The 15244-nt window shown below is 38.2% G+C and overlaps 1 protein-coding gene across 1 annotated transcript in view; it reads right to left on the bottom strand.

Annotated features, from left to right (window-relative positions):
• Positions 1–5656: 5656 nt before the first annotated feature.
• PIK3C3 (phosphatidylinositol 3-kinase catalytic subunit type 3) overlaps positions 5657–15244 on the bottom strand; it is a 66158-nt gene continuing 56570 nt past the window's right edge. The window contains exons 24-25 of the mRNA XM_027885420.1: positions 9725–9850; positions 5657–6384 (exon numbers count right to left, since the gene is read on the bottom strand). Coding sequence (XP_027741221.1) covers positions 6370–6384; positions 9725–9850 — 141 coding nt within the window. The 3' untranslated portion in view covers positions 5657–6369. The remainder of the gene's footprint in view (positions 6385–9724; positions 9851–15244) is intronic.

Genomic DNA, 15244 nt, shown 5'->3' with positions numbered 1-15244 from the left:
TACGCACCCATTTACAATCCATGTGGTGTTAAACTAGAAAAAACCCACATAGCTTCCAGCTATCCATCTGGCTGGATCTCTTAATTGAATAAAATAATTTATCTGTTGCAGCACATTAAATCAGGATCAGGTGCCATTAAGCTGGACAACATGGATGCAGAAAATGTGGACCCCAACAAAAAGGCCTGACAATGTGTCTTGTGGCTGTTGCTTGCTTAAGCTGAAAAACTGCTGTATTTCAGTTAAATTTTACTTGTGAACGTACAGAACTTTAGGATTAATAAATGAAAACACAGAAACATTTTTCATTTTCCCTATTTTAACTACAGCTTTCCAAAACAGAAGGATGGAGAGAACTGCCAGAACATTGTTTGACAGGAACAGGGGTTCCAGCGAGTACATTTCTTCAGGCACTTTTGAGCTCTAAGATACGGAACAAATACAAGCCAGTGAACCAAGTCTGAATGCAAAGTGCAATCAAAACACACTGCTATTTGGCAAGTGGCACTTCCCAGACCCAAACGAAATTAAAGCCCAAAGCTATGGCACTTCCTGTGTGAGACAAGTTAAAGGTGGGTCCTGCACTGCCGAGTTTACAGAGCTGAGAGGGAAATGGAAGTTCGAAAAGCAAAAAAACTTCAAGGCTGATGGACAAGGAAAGCCACAGATACTGTAACACAGAGCCTCTCAGTTCTCATTTCAACAGCAGCATCTGTCAAGTTAGAAGCAGAACAGGAGCTAAAGCCTGCCATCTCATCTGCAGAGTAAGATGCCACAGCACCTTGTTACTTGGCATTTTGTTTGCAGCTTGGAAAAGATAGGTGCAATATGGCCCAACATCCTTGAGATGATACCACCTACAGGTTTTACTAAATTTTGTGGACTAACTACACAAAACACCTCTGAACTGTACAACCACATTTTTTTTTCCCATATTCTGGATTTCAGCGGGTACAGCTCTCATCATAGCCAGGTCTCTGCCATGTACTTTACTTTTAAGAAAACCTCATTCACTGTCCCCAGGTTTGTTTCTGTGATTTCCCCTGGAAAAGAAACTGAATTAGCTTCCAGTGTAATGCAGCCTTGGCAGAACCTGATGAGACCTCAGCTGAACCACTTGTTTAAAGAGAGAGCTTCAAGCCATGCAAGCTGCTGTCCTCACCCCTGAGGCTTGTGCATGACTCAGACAACCATCACAGCATCAACCATCTCCCCTTCACCTCCACTGGGTCAGAAAACTCAGCACCTGAGTCTGTCACTGCATCATCAGATGAGAAAAATTCCAAGTTTAAGATGAAATGGAAGCTGCCTACTTCAGGGAATAGACAGTGCTACTAGACCAGCTGGGCTTTTGTCAAGAATCTCTCATTCGTATGTCAGCTGATGAAAATACAGCATTAGAAAAGTGACAGGTAGCTGACTGCATTGAATGAGTACAAACTGACACCCCCAGATGTGGGGGAAAAAACCAATCCAGTATTTAATGGAAAAGAAAAAAAGCTCTATCCCCGCTCTGGGGACACAGTGCCTCATCACAAGGCACTACATCACCAGACAGGTAAGATGCATCACCACACAGCTCTCTACACACACACGTAGACATGGAACTTAAGCTACTCCACCTAAAGTTCAAAGGGAAGTAATTTGTGATTGGTTTGTTAAAAGCAACGATTATACCTAATTACCTCCCTTCTTCCCTGCTAGAAAACTGTTTTCATGTGCCTGTGAAAGAAAATAAACTTAGTTAAAAAGCAGCCATTTTTCTTTTGTAATGTGGGTTTTTCAGTCTCTAATCAGAAAGAGATGTTTTATTAAACAGACATGAGAGAGGAAAGCCTTTGGCTACAATTAACTTTACAATCTGATTCACAGTGAAAGAAGACACACCGCAAAAAAAAAAAGAACTGTGGCAAACTATCTTCTCCTTTCAGAGATCACATACAGAAAAAGCAGTTTGACACTGAGGAATGTGGATCTGTACGATTTACCTATTACATACTCCAATCAGTATCTAAGCACCCAGTCAGAGGAGGGAAGTGGTATTATCTGACTGTCACTGTGAGGACCACAGGCTAGGCCAAGCCGAATGGCTCTACCACAGAAGAACAGATTCCAGAGCCCCTCCTTGGCTCAGCCACACCTTCACGGGGCTTTCTGCGCACTGCAGGTTGCGAACACTGATCCTCGGCTGAGGCTGTGAAACTGCCATCCTCTGATCCCTCACCACTGATGAAAAGCAGTAGGGAAAAAATTAGGACAAATGCTTTTCTGTCAAGGGAAGGAATTCAAAGTGGCTCTGTTAAGTTTTGCACAGCTTCTAATTGTAGAGAGATTTTATTTGGAATTTAAGTAACTCCCTGAGGTTTAGCTTAATCCCCTTTGGAAAGGACAGTCCCACACACAGCTTAACTGATTAATGCCTGTGTGTAGATGAGCTATGAATTCCCCCCCAAGCAGTGCTCTTGCTGTTCCAGGTTTGAACCCATGCAGGTGAACCATCTCAGTACTTTGGAAGCAAGTGAGGTTGGGCATTTTATCCTCCAAAGTGAAAATTCCTTCCCCTGGCAGGGCCCAATCTAAATCATGGAAGTCAGGACACGAATATCACACTTCAAGTAGCTTCACTATTTCAAAGAATCATCACATCAGCTGAAGAGGTTACAAAAATCTATTTTAACACAATCTACCTGCAATCTGTTTTCAATGACTCCCTTAAGACTCCTTAAATGTAGGAGCTTCAGATACTTCATAATAAGCACAGTATTTTACCCTCTGCTGATGACACCGGGTCTTGTGAGTAAAACCTCTGCCGAGTTCAAAAGACAGGCCATTCAGACTGCCTCTCTTTCTGCTATCCCCACTCTGAGAGGAGGTGTTAGGATTGCCATTCTCTGTTCCTTCTTCCCTTTCCCAAAGCCATTACCCCTCTAAAGCCTTTCAAAAGTGCTTTTTATTTCAGATTGCACACAAGAACAACAAAGCCAGGTAACTGTCTATAAAGACAGGGACATTTCTTGCCAAAAGGATACATGCCTTTTATATTAAAGCAAAGACCCCATCCATCTCTTTCTCACTCCCCTACTCCATCCTCCCAAAAATTCTACTTTGGCAATTATTGTTTCTTCATCCCCAGAAGAAAAGCTGACTGTGGTACTTTCTGCTCCAGATGCACCAGCAATTGAAAACAACCAGTGACAGTCTACACGAAGGGAAGAAAAAACAAATTAATGATTTCTTTTGCTTCTTCCACCCTCAGTCCCAAAGAAAAACCACCAGAGATTCCAGAATAAAATCATGATGAAGCCAAGAGGAATGCTGAAAGGCAAATAAAGCACCCACAAGCAAGATTTATTGTACTTTTTGTCTCCAGTTATGTAAAATACAACTGCTGGGCAAAACAAGCCCATGGCAAAATTACTGTTCTGTTTTGTTTTCTCTGCAATGCTTCCTGGAGACACTTAACAGGATGACTTTTGAAAAGTTATTCCGTGACACAACTGATACAGCCTGGTTTCCTCCAAATACTGCATCATGCTCTGATACACATGACGGGGCTCACAGCCTCACCCCATCCAGAATTTTGTGTTTGTGTGTGCACCCACCCCATATGAATATACACAAATAAATATGCAGGGTGAAGTTCCAGTCTGACACTCCCCTGAAGACCCTTCCCTGACTAGGGATCTACCTTTGTGAATCATAGAATCATAGAATTAACTGGGTTGGAAGAGACCTCTGAGATCATCAAGTCCAACCCTTGATCCAACCCCACTGTGATTACCAGATCATGGCACTCAGTGCCACATCCAGCCTCCTCTTAAAAACCTCCAGGGACGGAGAATCCACCACCTCTCTGGGCAGGCCATTCCAATGCCTGATCACTCTCTCTGTAAAGAACTTCTTTCTAATATCCAATATGTAAGGATTCTAGCTTCAAGACTTGTACTCCTGAAGACAAAATTTGCAGTAGCTATTCAAGGGATTTGGAAGTTATTAGAGACAACAGACACATAATATACTCATGGTATTATACAGAGATATTGAGCCTTGACAGATAACCTATTCCATATATTTAATTTAGTAAGTCAAAGCTTTAAACTAACATATCTAAAAAGAAAACTTCTAATTTAAAACAAAGTAACTTATTCCCCCTAATGCCTCAGCTTGTTCAGGTTTTTATCCTTTTCTTTCCTGTGTGTTTTACTTGAAAGAAATGACACCACATGAGGCACCAAGAGCCATCAAATTTTACCAAAAAACCCAGAATTGTGTACATGAGTATTAAAAAAAACCCTAAAAGACATACTGATGTGTGGACTTGTAAGAACAATTTTCAACAATACTTGCTATTTAGAAGATGAGGCATAAAGTATACATTTATTTACATATAGAAGAATGTTCTATGCCTGATGTTCTCCATTTATGAAGTGTTCAGTGATCTACAGTGAAGTCAGGGTCTTCCTAAACCTTACCTACTGTGCACAGGTTCCACTCAGGTTCACATTGTAATATTTATAACTGACTTACTGTACACTTTTAATAGGCTGTGGTATAGCCCAGCATTAATTAATTTTAAAACACAACATACTGAGCAACCATGCATTATTTTGTAATGTGTTCATAAAAATTAGTATTTAACACTTTATAAACCTCCCTGCAAAGTGAAATGTGCTGTATGATTGAGCTAATGATGTCTTCTGGGTTTTAATGAGGAGACAAACCTTGGCCTGCCTGGTCAATTGGCAATTAGTCTGGAGCAGGAAGAACAGAAAGTTTTCTTCAAGAAAAATAGATATATAATATATGCAGTTGAAAGGGCTGGGGTTAAGAGACAGGAATTCAAGTCAAATAAAGTGTGGCTGCTTCATATAGATCAAAAGTTGTGTGAGCATATAGGATACACCTTCAAAACAGGAGCATATAGGATACACCTTAAAAAAAAAACCACAAACAACAAAAAAACCTTTTTCAGAATTTTCTCTGAATGTCTGAAAAGTGCAGGTTCTCAGAATTATACCTGGAAGATACCACAAAGCACTGTATGTAGAATGAGCTCATGCGAAACAGAGTCAGTAGAGAAGTTTATAAGTGTGCCAGATGAAGCAAGACCAAAAGAAAACCTGCAACAAAATGGTAATTACTACTTCTCCAAAGAAGAGTCAGGTAAAGAAAGGTAAGAGGTACTAGTGTGGCTCCTCTGTGGCACTGGGTGTTCCCAGCTGACACAAACACTATTAGTAACTAGGGTAATGCAGTTCTTAAGTGACACATACAGGGGAAAAGAAGGGCAAGAGCACAAAGCAAGATTCACTCACAAATATCAGTTAGATTCAGATTCAAATCAGTCCCTCTTATCTTTATAATTGGGAAGGATTTCTTCCTGGCTTAAATTGTTATGTAAGAAAAATACAGGAGTATAAGAGCACCCTTTGAAGAGAGCCACACATTTATGAAGAGCTAATTACATTGCTGATCATACAAAACAGATTCATTATGAACTCAACATGTGGCACAAAAGTCATTTCAAAAGTGGCCTTCTTTCAGCATCAAGCGAACCGAGAAGTGAAAATCCTCAAAAAAAGCCAAGAGTTATAAACATAATCCTCCAATATGCCATGTCTCAGCAGGTAAGATTAAAAAGACAAAACAGAACACCTCAAGACTGCGACAACGAAGATTTTATTACAGTGAGGAATATATAATCACTGTACAGAAAACATTGAGAGTAAAAGCGTGAAATACTGAACCACTCACTGTGCATTCTGGTTGCTGAGCTTGTTAGTGATGATTTAATCGGCTGCCTATGGCTGGGTAACTTATCAACACTTGAAAACATTTTTGTAAGCAGGCAAGAAATGATTGTCCTTTCTAAATGGTAACATTGCCCGAGGTGGGAAATAAAGGATCATAAGACGCTACATTTAAAATTTACCCAAATTTGGTGGGAAGGGATGAAAGGAGATTGCCATAGTTCTGTGGGGGTTTCACTGCACCACGGAACTGCAGCCTCACTGCTGTAACTTTGAATGTACTTATATTTTAAATAAGAAAATATATTAACAGGTACAAGAATTCCCCATCAAATCCAGACTCTTCCAGTTATCTTTGGCTTGAGAGGAAGTTGCTTACTTCGACCTTTGAGGCCCCAAAGGATGGTATAAACAATCATTTTCCTTTAAAAACTGGTCGGTTTTAAATCTGTGAAGAACAGAGATTCAAAAAGCTTCTCTACCTTCTGAGTTCTCAGTTCTCCATATTCCTAAATCTGCAGCTTTTTTCTTCCAAAGCTGCTTGGTGAAGTCCACAAATGGCTTGAGAAAGTCTCTTTCTTGAGCATTTGTTTGTTTCCACCATGTGTAGGCAAAAGGTTTATTTTCTCCAATACTGAAAGAAAAAACACATAGAACAGTTTATTCAACCTGGTTTACTCTCAAAGAACAAATGTTTTGAGCAAATGGAATTCTGTGTTTAAAAGAATGGTGAAATGCCTAGTGGCAGATGATTTTCACAGCCCTTTAAGAGAAAAAATAGCATGGAAACCAACTCTATCTATGCCTTGACAAATGATTTCAGTTAATCCACACAATTCTGCTGACAGACATTCCCTATTTTATTTTGGCATCCAATAGGAAGAGAAACAGAAGCCTTGTCCTGAGGTCCTTGCATTCTGGGATGCAGCAGCACTGGGACTGCAGTTTGGAGATACTCTAAAGCCATAAACTTCCACAACTTAGTAATTGAATTTGCTCCTAAGCAGACAGCAATCAAGCATTAAAAAAACCCCAAAGCTGTACAGCTACACTTTTGGTGGTACATCCCATAACCAACAAAATTTCACTTTTCTAATCACTGCTTAACATCACCCCTAAATGCAACAGACTTGATTGGTAAATTTACATGGGAAATAAAATGTGAAATTAGACACTTCAACTGGAGATTGTTTCCTTCCTCTGCAGAAATAAATAATACTGCTACAATGAAAATGACTCTCCAGGGAGAAATGGCTATCCAGTCTTTGTTAGTATCGATTAAAATTGGTATGCACTTCTTCCTCCTCTTGAGCACTATTGTACAACACCGTTATCTTATTCTAAATGTTAGATTTATTTACTTTTCAGACAATGTTTTTTAGATAACTGTTAAGGAGACAAGTACTGAATAAAAAGGTCTGTAAAATATCTGATAAAATAACAGATTAGAGATACATTAGAAACTAAACGAAAGGCTGCATAACACAGCTGTAAACTGAACACAATTTACAATATTGTTACAAAAGAACAATACGGAGCTGATTCCAAAACATCCTGAGTACTTTATCCAAGCGTTTAACTTACTACAGAGTGACATATAGAATACTGAAACACTGTGGTTACTGTAATAGCCAACCTTATTAAAAAGCTCTTAAGTGCTGCAGTAGACTGCACAGATTCCTTGTTGGCCTATTTTGGAGGCAATAAGAGAACAAATATCTATTGATAAACAAAAAAGGTGCTGAAGAGCATTTAAAATTAAATTTCACGTGGCATTAAGCCAAATCTGCTGTTTTTACACTTGTGTCATAACACCTGTGTAGTGCTGGGTTTTTTTTCAGACAACTTATAATACTATTAAGAGCAAGACCATTGGCAATTCAATGCAGAATTATAAATGAACAAATTGAAAGCTTCAATTGCCCATTGTGTGAGATGACCCCTTTAGAGCAAATTCAATGACCCATTAATTGTTCATTTGTTTAACGATTTACAGACTCCATGAAGACTACAGTAGCAGATTCTTAAGACCGACTACAGCAGCAAATTCTTAAGACCGCCTCAGACAAAAAGGAACGATAATGATTTTGACCAAAGAGGTACTAAATATCACTAAAAAGCGTCCTATTTCACTTGTAATATAAAGGGAATAGACATTAATTACACTTAATTTCAATTAATTTTTTGTAAGTTTTTTTTTTTTTTTTAATACATGAATAGAGCTCAGATTCTTGAGACTTGTCAGCAGCTAATTAATTTGTGACTATTCTTTTTGCATCCTCCTCACACTTGCAAGCATCCAGTATCCTTGCAGGGGCAAGCCTGTAAGTGTTGTTGTTTTTAGAGCATGAATAAAGGCAATAATTGGAACTCTAAAACTAGCAGAAGAATCCTACATCACACGGAGTCAAGAGATGCCCTAAGCACTTACAAAGCAACACACGACTGTTTTCACTGCGGGCAGCAGATGCCCAAAGCAGAAAGGAAAGCTAAAAGCACGCAGCTTGCACACTCTGCAGCAGGGACACTTCCACTAGACCAGGTTGCTCTAAGGTCTATCCCATAGAAGCCAGGGATGACATTCTTTGGTACTTTTAAATATTCTGAACAATCTGTCCTGAGATTTTAAAAGCAGATGTAAGTGCTGAAGAAAGATCAAGCAAGAACAAGTCTGAATGGAAAAAGTAAAGGTCTTTTGAATCAAACCTGTAAACTCCGACTTACTAACAAAGCTTCACAAATGAAATAACAATTATCTGGGAGAGTTTGGCAGTCATCTAAAACCAATGAAGTAAAAAGACATGTCTTAAAAAAAGTGACTGCACATGATTAAAAGAAAGATTTACACATATATTTGAGGCACTTAAAATTTTGATCTTGAATGTTTGTAATGTCTTTTTTTTTTTTTTTATTTGAACCCCAAGACAGATGCCAGGCATTTCTCACTTTGCGTCATGAAATTACAAAGACCAAAGTGATCCACAGTGAATGACAACAAATTTCACATCATTTTCATATAATTACACCTCCTTTTCTCATATCACATAAAAGATCACCTTTATTCAATATATATATAGATGTAAATGACATTTTTCTTCTTATTCTGCACTATATAGTGCAATTCTTCAAAATAAAAACTAAGTTTGAAGACAACAACAGAAGATCTTTAGCAAAATGGATAGCCATAAAAACCGTTCTGTTCAGTTTGTATCAGAATTTGATGAGCATTTTGAAGAAAGAATCAATAAAAACAACTGGGATAATGACTGGCTTTTCAGAGCAGTTTCATTTTTCCTCTTATTTCCATTTCTTGTCATGAGTCTAATACTTCAGGCAAACAGTGTAATATCTTAAAACCTGGACAAACACAAACCAAATGTCAGATGGTTTTAGGGAAAAACGAAACCACTGGAAATTCGAAGCAGAAATGCCTTTGTGAACATGGATTTGTTAGCATGAGAATCAAGTATTTTATTGTCTTACAGTTGCTGGCAGTAAGACAGCACAGAGCTGGAGGTGGCACTGCCGGTGGGGTCTCACCAGAGCAGCACAGAATGGCAGAATCATCCCCCTTGCCAGGCTGCCCTCACTGCTGGGAATGATCCCAGGACACATTCTGCTTTCTGGGCTGTGAGTGCTCATGGCTGGGTCATATCCAGTCTCTCCTTCACCAGCAACCTAAGTTCTTCTCAGCATCTCTAATTCTCCTCATTCTCCAGCCAGGATTGATACCAGGAACTACTCTAACCCAGGTGACAGAACCTACATATTTGCTAAGGTGCTTCCCAACTTTTTCTAGGATCACTATGAAGTTTGTTCTCCAGTCCTGGCAGTTAAAACAGAGTTTTATTCTGCAGGAAAATGAACTAAAACATCACAGACAGTGAAGTTATGTCTTAAACTCAACCCCTCGCAACCTCTCACCTTGTTCAGCTTTCACACAGACCAGCAACTGAGCAGAAGGTATCTCTCACCTGTGCAAACTTGTGTATCTGTTCCACCACAGCCGCGAAGAGGGCATGAACACTTTCATCAATTAGACTCTGCATGTAATGGACAGCTTCCTCATCAGACAGGTCCAAACGAAACTTGTCTTGCACCTGGAATGGGGGCAGAAATGGCTAAAATTAGTCCAACAGTTAAAACTTGCACTGTGCTATGTGTGTATACAGCAGCAGACAAAGCGATTTCAGCAAAGGAAGTTTAGTAGAGAATCTTTTATTTCTAAGTTACAGCAGATTGCTGGAAATTTACAGGGCTGTGAATTTACAGGGCTGTGAAACACCTATTTTAAATCCTTTCATGAAAATTGGTGTTTAAATAAGGTAGAAACAGGCCCCTACACCTCATTGTCCCAACTAGTAATCCCAAAGCTCAAGGCCAGAAAGTCAAGGGAAGTAATTGGACATACAAGTTTAAGCAGAACTGAAGTGGTACAAGAAAAAAGAGGAAATACTCAACATTTACTAAAAATGAAATGCCACTTGAGATAAAACACACAGCTTTGCATAGTAAATGCAAATCTGAAGAGTCTGGAGGACCCTAACAATTTCTGAAAAGATGTAACCCTTCCTTACTCTACACCTATTTTCAGGCAACACCGTCTTTTAGAAACTGTAAGGCAGTTAAGTGAAGAATAAAGAATCAGAGGAAGGGGTGAGCAAATCAACTCTCTCAAAACTGACCTTTATGTGGTGAGTATGAAGTTCATTAACTTTGATTGTATCCACCGAACACAAGGAGTTGGAGATGCTGCTACCCCTCACATTGTTTTTCTTTTGATAGCAACATGGTTTAATCATAGCTCCAGTAACACATTTCATGTACGAATTAAAAGCTCAATGCACTACAATTAAGAATGCAGCAACATCCACACTTCCCTATTTCCATCTTGGCAAAGCCAAGAACATTAATGAAAGGGCCTTTCTCTGACTTCCAGCTAATTCCATGGTGGTTTTTCAGAACTGATCCAGATGGCAACACTCTCCATCATATAGGGCTACGCCAGCCTTGAGTCTTCTGAGCTTGGTTTTATCCCCTTCCCCTTTCAAATCTCTCTTGAGAAGTCTAGATGTGAGCACTGCCTAATCAATACTAACCCCTCAAAGCACCTGTTACCTTGCAAAGCAGTGCTAATCACAGTATGTAAATTGCCCAGCAAATCCACATTAGTTGTAGCAAATTTATTGCTGCCACCTAGTAACATGCTTTATTCCCATAAAGATAAATCTCAAATGACATGAGCTCTTCTGGAGACCATCACATTCAAGTACTTCAGCCTCCTGCATAATGAACTAGGTAAAATGGTATCACACAATTTTTTCACCAAGTACTTATCTTCTACTTTATCTATGAGAATCTCCTTTATGGTATCTTTATACAAAGACAGAATGTTTCACATCCTCAGTACATTGTTTCAATGATTAATTGTCCTATTTAACAAGTGTGACTTATTTGTTATCTGAATTTGTCCAATTTCCATCTCAAACAGTTGAGCTCATCAAAACTTTTTCTATTAAAGAGCTGTCAATCAGAAATCTCCCTCATGCAGGCAAATATCAGACGATTTACATTGCTTCTTAACCTTCTTGTGGTTGTGGCTAAGGAGACTAACTGTAAGACGGAATCAAGTCTTTCCTGAATGTTTTTTATACGTTCCCTTTATTTTGGGCATTGAAAAAAAAGCAAGCCAAAATATTTCAACAATGCACTTAATAAGGTCTAATTTTTGAGGTGATCAGCCTTTTCTTACTATTTTGTGTGCTTTCTGTGCACCAAGGATACCACATACTCAACCACGCTCTTTATGACAGCAAAAATGCTCCAAGAATGCAGTTTAGTATAACTCTGTGTTCCTTTCAAAGACAACCTATTGTAAAATAGTGCCCTTCAGAGCTGTAATAAATGCCTAAGTTAGCCTGCCAAGTTTGGAAAGATCATGGAATCATACAGTGGATCAGGCTGAAAAAGAGCTCTATGATCATAAAGTTGCTTTACTCAAAACACCATTATAACTCTGTTACTGATATGTTGGAAGCAAGCATAAATTGAGTTTTTCCTCAACTTCCTCTCAAAAAGAAGTTCGATCAACATGAAAGAATGGATTTAACAGAAAAAGTTCAAACTTTCAACAAAGCATGTACCAGGGAGAGATTCAGCAGATATTTCAGGCTAATAGTACAGAACTTTTATCTTCGTAACAAACACGATGAGAAGGACGTTTATTATCTCCCACAGACATATCAGAAGTTTTTAGACAGTCAGTGACGCACGCAGTAGAATCCAACTGAAGTTAATGGACTATTCATATGCTTGCAATTATGCACAAGCTTAAATACCTCCCCAAATTACAGTACAGATTTCTTTCAGATCTATTTCCATGCTCACAGAAAAGGTGATGTTAATGAGAATTCAGGAAAATTGCTCACTCCAGGTTTCAAAAAAAAAGGAAAAAAACACCATAACGCTCTTTTACACAACTCTAGTAATCAAACACTTCAGCAATCTTCTAATTTGCTCATGGAAGACCTTCTCAGAATTCCTGCAGTTAGGGATATTAACAAGCAGCTTAATTCTATGGAATTAATGACTAATTAAACCTACTTCCTATGAAACACACTGGCACACTGATGTATGTGCAAAGAAATTTACCCATGGTTAGATCTTAAAATCAGTTTGCAATGAACAGCAGGATCAAATGCTGCTGAGTATCAGATCTTTGCATGAAAGTTTTTCAGCCCTACACTTAAACTGACTGCTGGAACCTAGATGAGAACAAACACAGCAGAATTATAAATTACTTTTTGAGCTGCAACAGCAGCAACTGACTTCTAGTTCTTGTAGGAAAACCAACAGTAGTTCTTATTTGAAATCTCTGAGTTCCAATATAAATTATGCATTCTAAGAGCCAGTAGTTTCTCACAGAGGAGGCCAACCAGGAAGAGATTTTTGCACAGTGTTAAAAATACAGGTGACTTTGGAGGGTGAAGTTCTGATGAGTTATACAATTATGTCATTCTACACACCTCTGAAGGATGACCACCATGAAGGCATCAAAGATATTCCACCTGAAGATTTACTTTGAGTTGCCACTTTGATATTTAAATCAACAGTACAGCTTTAGTTTGGTATTTGTTAAATAGAACAGAAATATATTTGATGAATCTGGTTAAACTTTTGCTTTGTTTCCAGAAAAGGAAGTTTTAAACCCCACACCATATGCAAACACTGGTTTTTAACATTAGGTCTCGACAGAAGAACTTGAACATTCAAGGTTGAATGAACAAGTGGAGTTCATGCAGGTACTGACATTCAACTTGAAATTAAATTAAAACTGTCCACTTCCTATTCCCCTGCAGAGTGGATAGTTTAGTAACAAACTGAAACAAAAGAGGACTGCAGAATTATATGAAACTGAGTGACTAGAAATTTTACTATCCTTCAGTAAAATTTAAAGAGCCTTGTGAGAAAGCTACTATCTGTTATCAAGGTAGAGCTTTTATTTTTCAAAAGACAAATAAAAATTATAAGAGGAAGAGATCATGAGGGACAGTTCAGAAGAAAATATAAATTAATTACTTGCTGATCTGATGATGAGCTAAAAAAATGCTGATCATCGCCTGCAGCAGAATCCCACATAGGATGGGAACTTAGCAAGATAAGCCAAAACATGGGAAAAAATATATTTTACAGTAACAAAAAGAAAGAAACACTACTTCACACCATTATCCCAGCACAAAGTTAACTGAGAGGGGAAGAGCATAACATCTGCCAGAATAATGGGCATTGCTAACTGCTAATAAATTTGGACTATATTTTTGTTTGAAGTGTTTTCAAGGAGAAGTAGAATTAATATTGTTTGGAAAAGGACACCAAGTGTGTTTATGAAGCTGATTTCATAGAAAACTCCCAGCCAGCACCACAGAGCTGTGTAAAGTACAAAAAACATGATGGTAAAAAGAAGAGATGAAATACTCAAGAAAACACTAACCTTATTAAAAAATGTAGTTAAAGGCCTGCGGTAATGGCAGGTCAGTGCCTTTATTCCGCTGAATAAATCTCCCCAGGTTTACCCTTTTTGGGCATTTTGCATTTTCAGAACTGTGACAGGCTTAGGATTGAGATATCACACATAAACCCAGTCAGGAATAGTGCTTATGGGGGTAAGTGCACTTTCTTGTAAAGCTGCAAGATTTTCACTTAGGCCTTTTGTTCCTTAACCACAGGACTCCCTTTCTCTCTCACCAAAGAGTAGATTTGTATGGATTTTTATTTTTCTTTGTCCTCAGATTTGCTCTAATGTACAATATGGGCCACGGGAATCATATTAAACTCAGAAATTCTTTTCAATTTCACTAGAAAGCATCATCTCACTGCTAAAACATTACCTAAAATTAATTAGATACTTAGGGCTCAAGGTTATGATGAACCTTTTAAAAACTCTGTGGAAGCTTTTATCATCTTCAGGACAGCATCGAAATCCACACTTCCTGAACTCTCATGAAGCTCTTCGTTTCATCACTACTGAGCAAGGTTAGCAGTGCATTTTAAGGTGACATAGAAGATGTACATATGAGAACCCCTTCTCAATCTTGTTTAGGTTTCAAATTGCAAGTCAGCCATTCTGAAGACTGGTAGCTGCTCTAGTATTTATTTCTCCAGCAAGAATAAGCAGCACTGCTTGTGTTTTATATAATTTTATCACACTATTATGGGATTGCTCATTGAAAAATCAACTGCTTATAGAGAAAAACTTCAGTATCCATTATGTCATAATATACATTGGATATCATCATGACTAAAACCTCAGACAAAGATCAATTTATGGCCAGAAAAAAGAAAAAAAAAGTATTTGCTGGTGTTTTCATTATTATTTTTACTGCTTTGCCTTATAATTCTTACCAGCACTCAGTATCCAACATTTGTGTAGCAGAAATTGGCATTAAATGCTTTATTTAACCCTTATCACATTCCATCTTTTCCAGTAAAACACTTTCTTGCTTTCCATGTTGCTTGCAGCCTAAACAACTCACAGCACAAACTATTCAGATGTTTTATTTGCATGAACAATTTCATTTGGAACACTATACCAACAACAGCCTTTGTTTTCAAGGGCTGAATTTGAACAAACCGCAGTTTCTAAACAAGCCCATGTAGGCTTCCCTAATTTTTGTTTTTGAAATAGAAGGTACTAAAGATGTTAGAGAACATCTCTAAATTGAACTTCTGTGAAAATCAAGGTTTCAGCTGCTACAGTACACAAAGATGATACTATTCCAGCTCAGAATTTCATCATGCTGGCCAAAAACTTACAGTCAATTAGAGAGTGCGATATAAAGCAACAGGAATACAATAGTGTTCTAACACTTTGTTCATGTTATGATGTTTATTCAAATTTTTTTTTTGAAATGAATTAACATATATGAAAAACTGACAGCCTACAAACAGCAAAGCTGGGCATGCAGCTGCAGCATCATTACCCAAATGGACACAGA

This window comes from Empidonax traillii, unplaced genomic scaffold (assembly GCF_003031625.1).
Source record: "Empidonax traillii isolate 1590-97213 ecotype Southwest subspecies unplaced genomic scaffold, ASM303162v1 scaffold10:size5872457, whole genome shotgun sequence".
Lineage (NCBI taxonomy): Eukaryota > Metazoa > Chordata > Aves > Passeriformes > Tyrannidae > Empidonax > Empidonax traillii.
The sequence above is the reverse complement of the archived record's forward strand: the minus strand, read 5'-3'. Positions and strand labels throughout refer to the sequence as shown.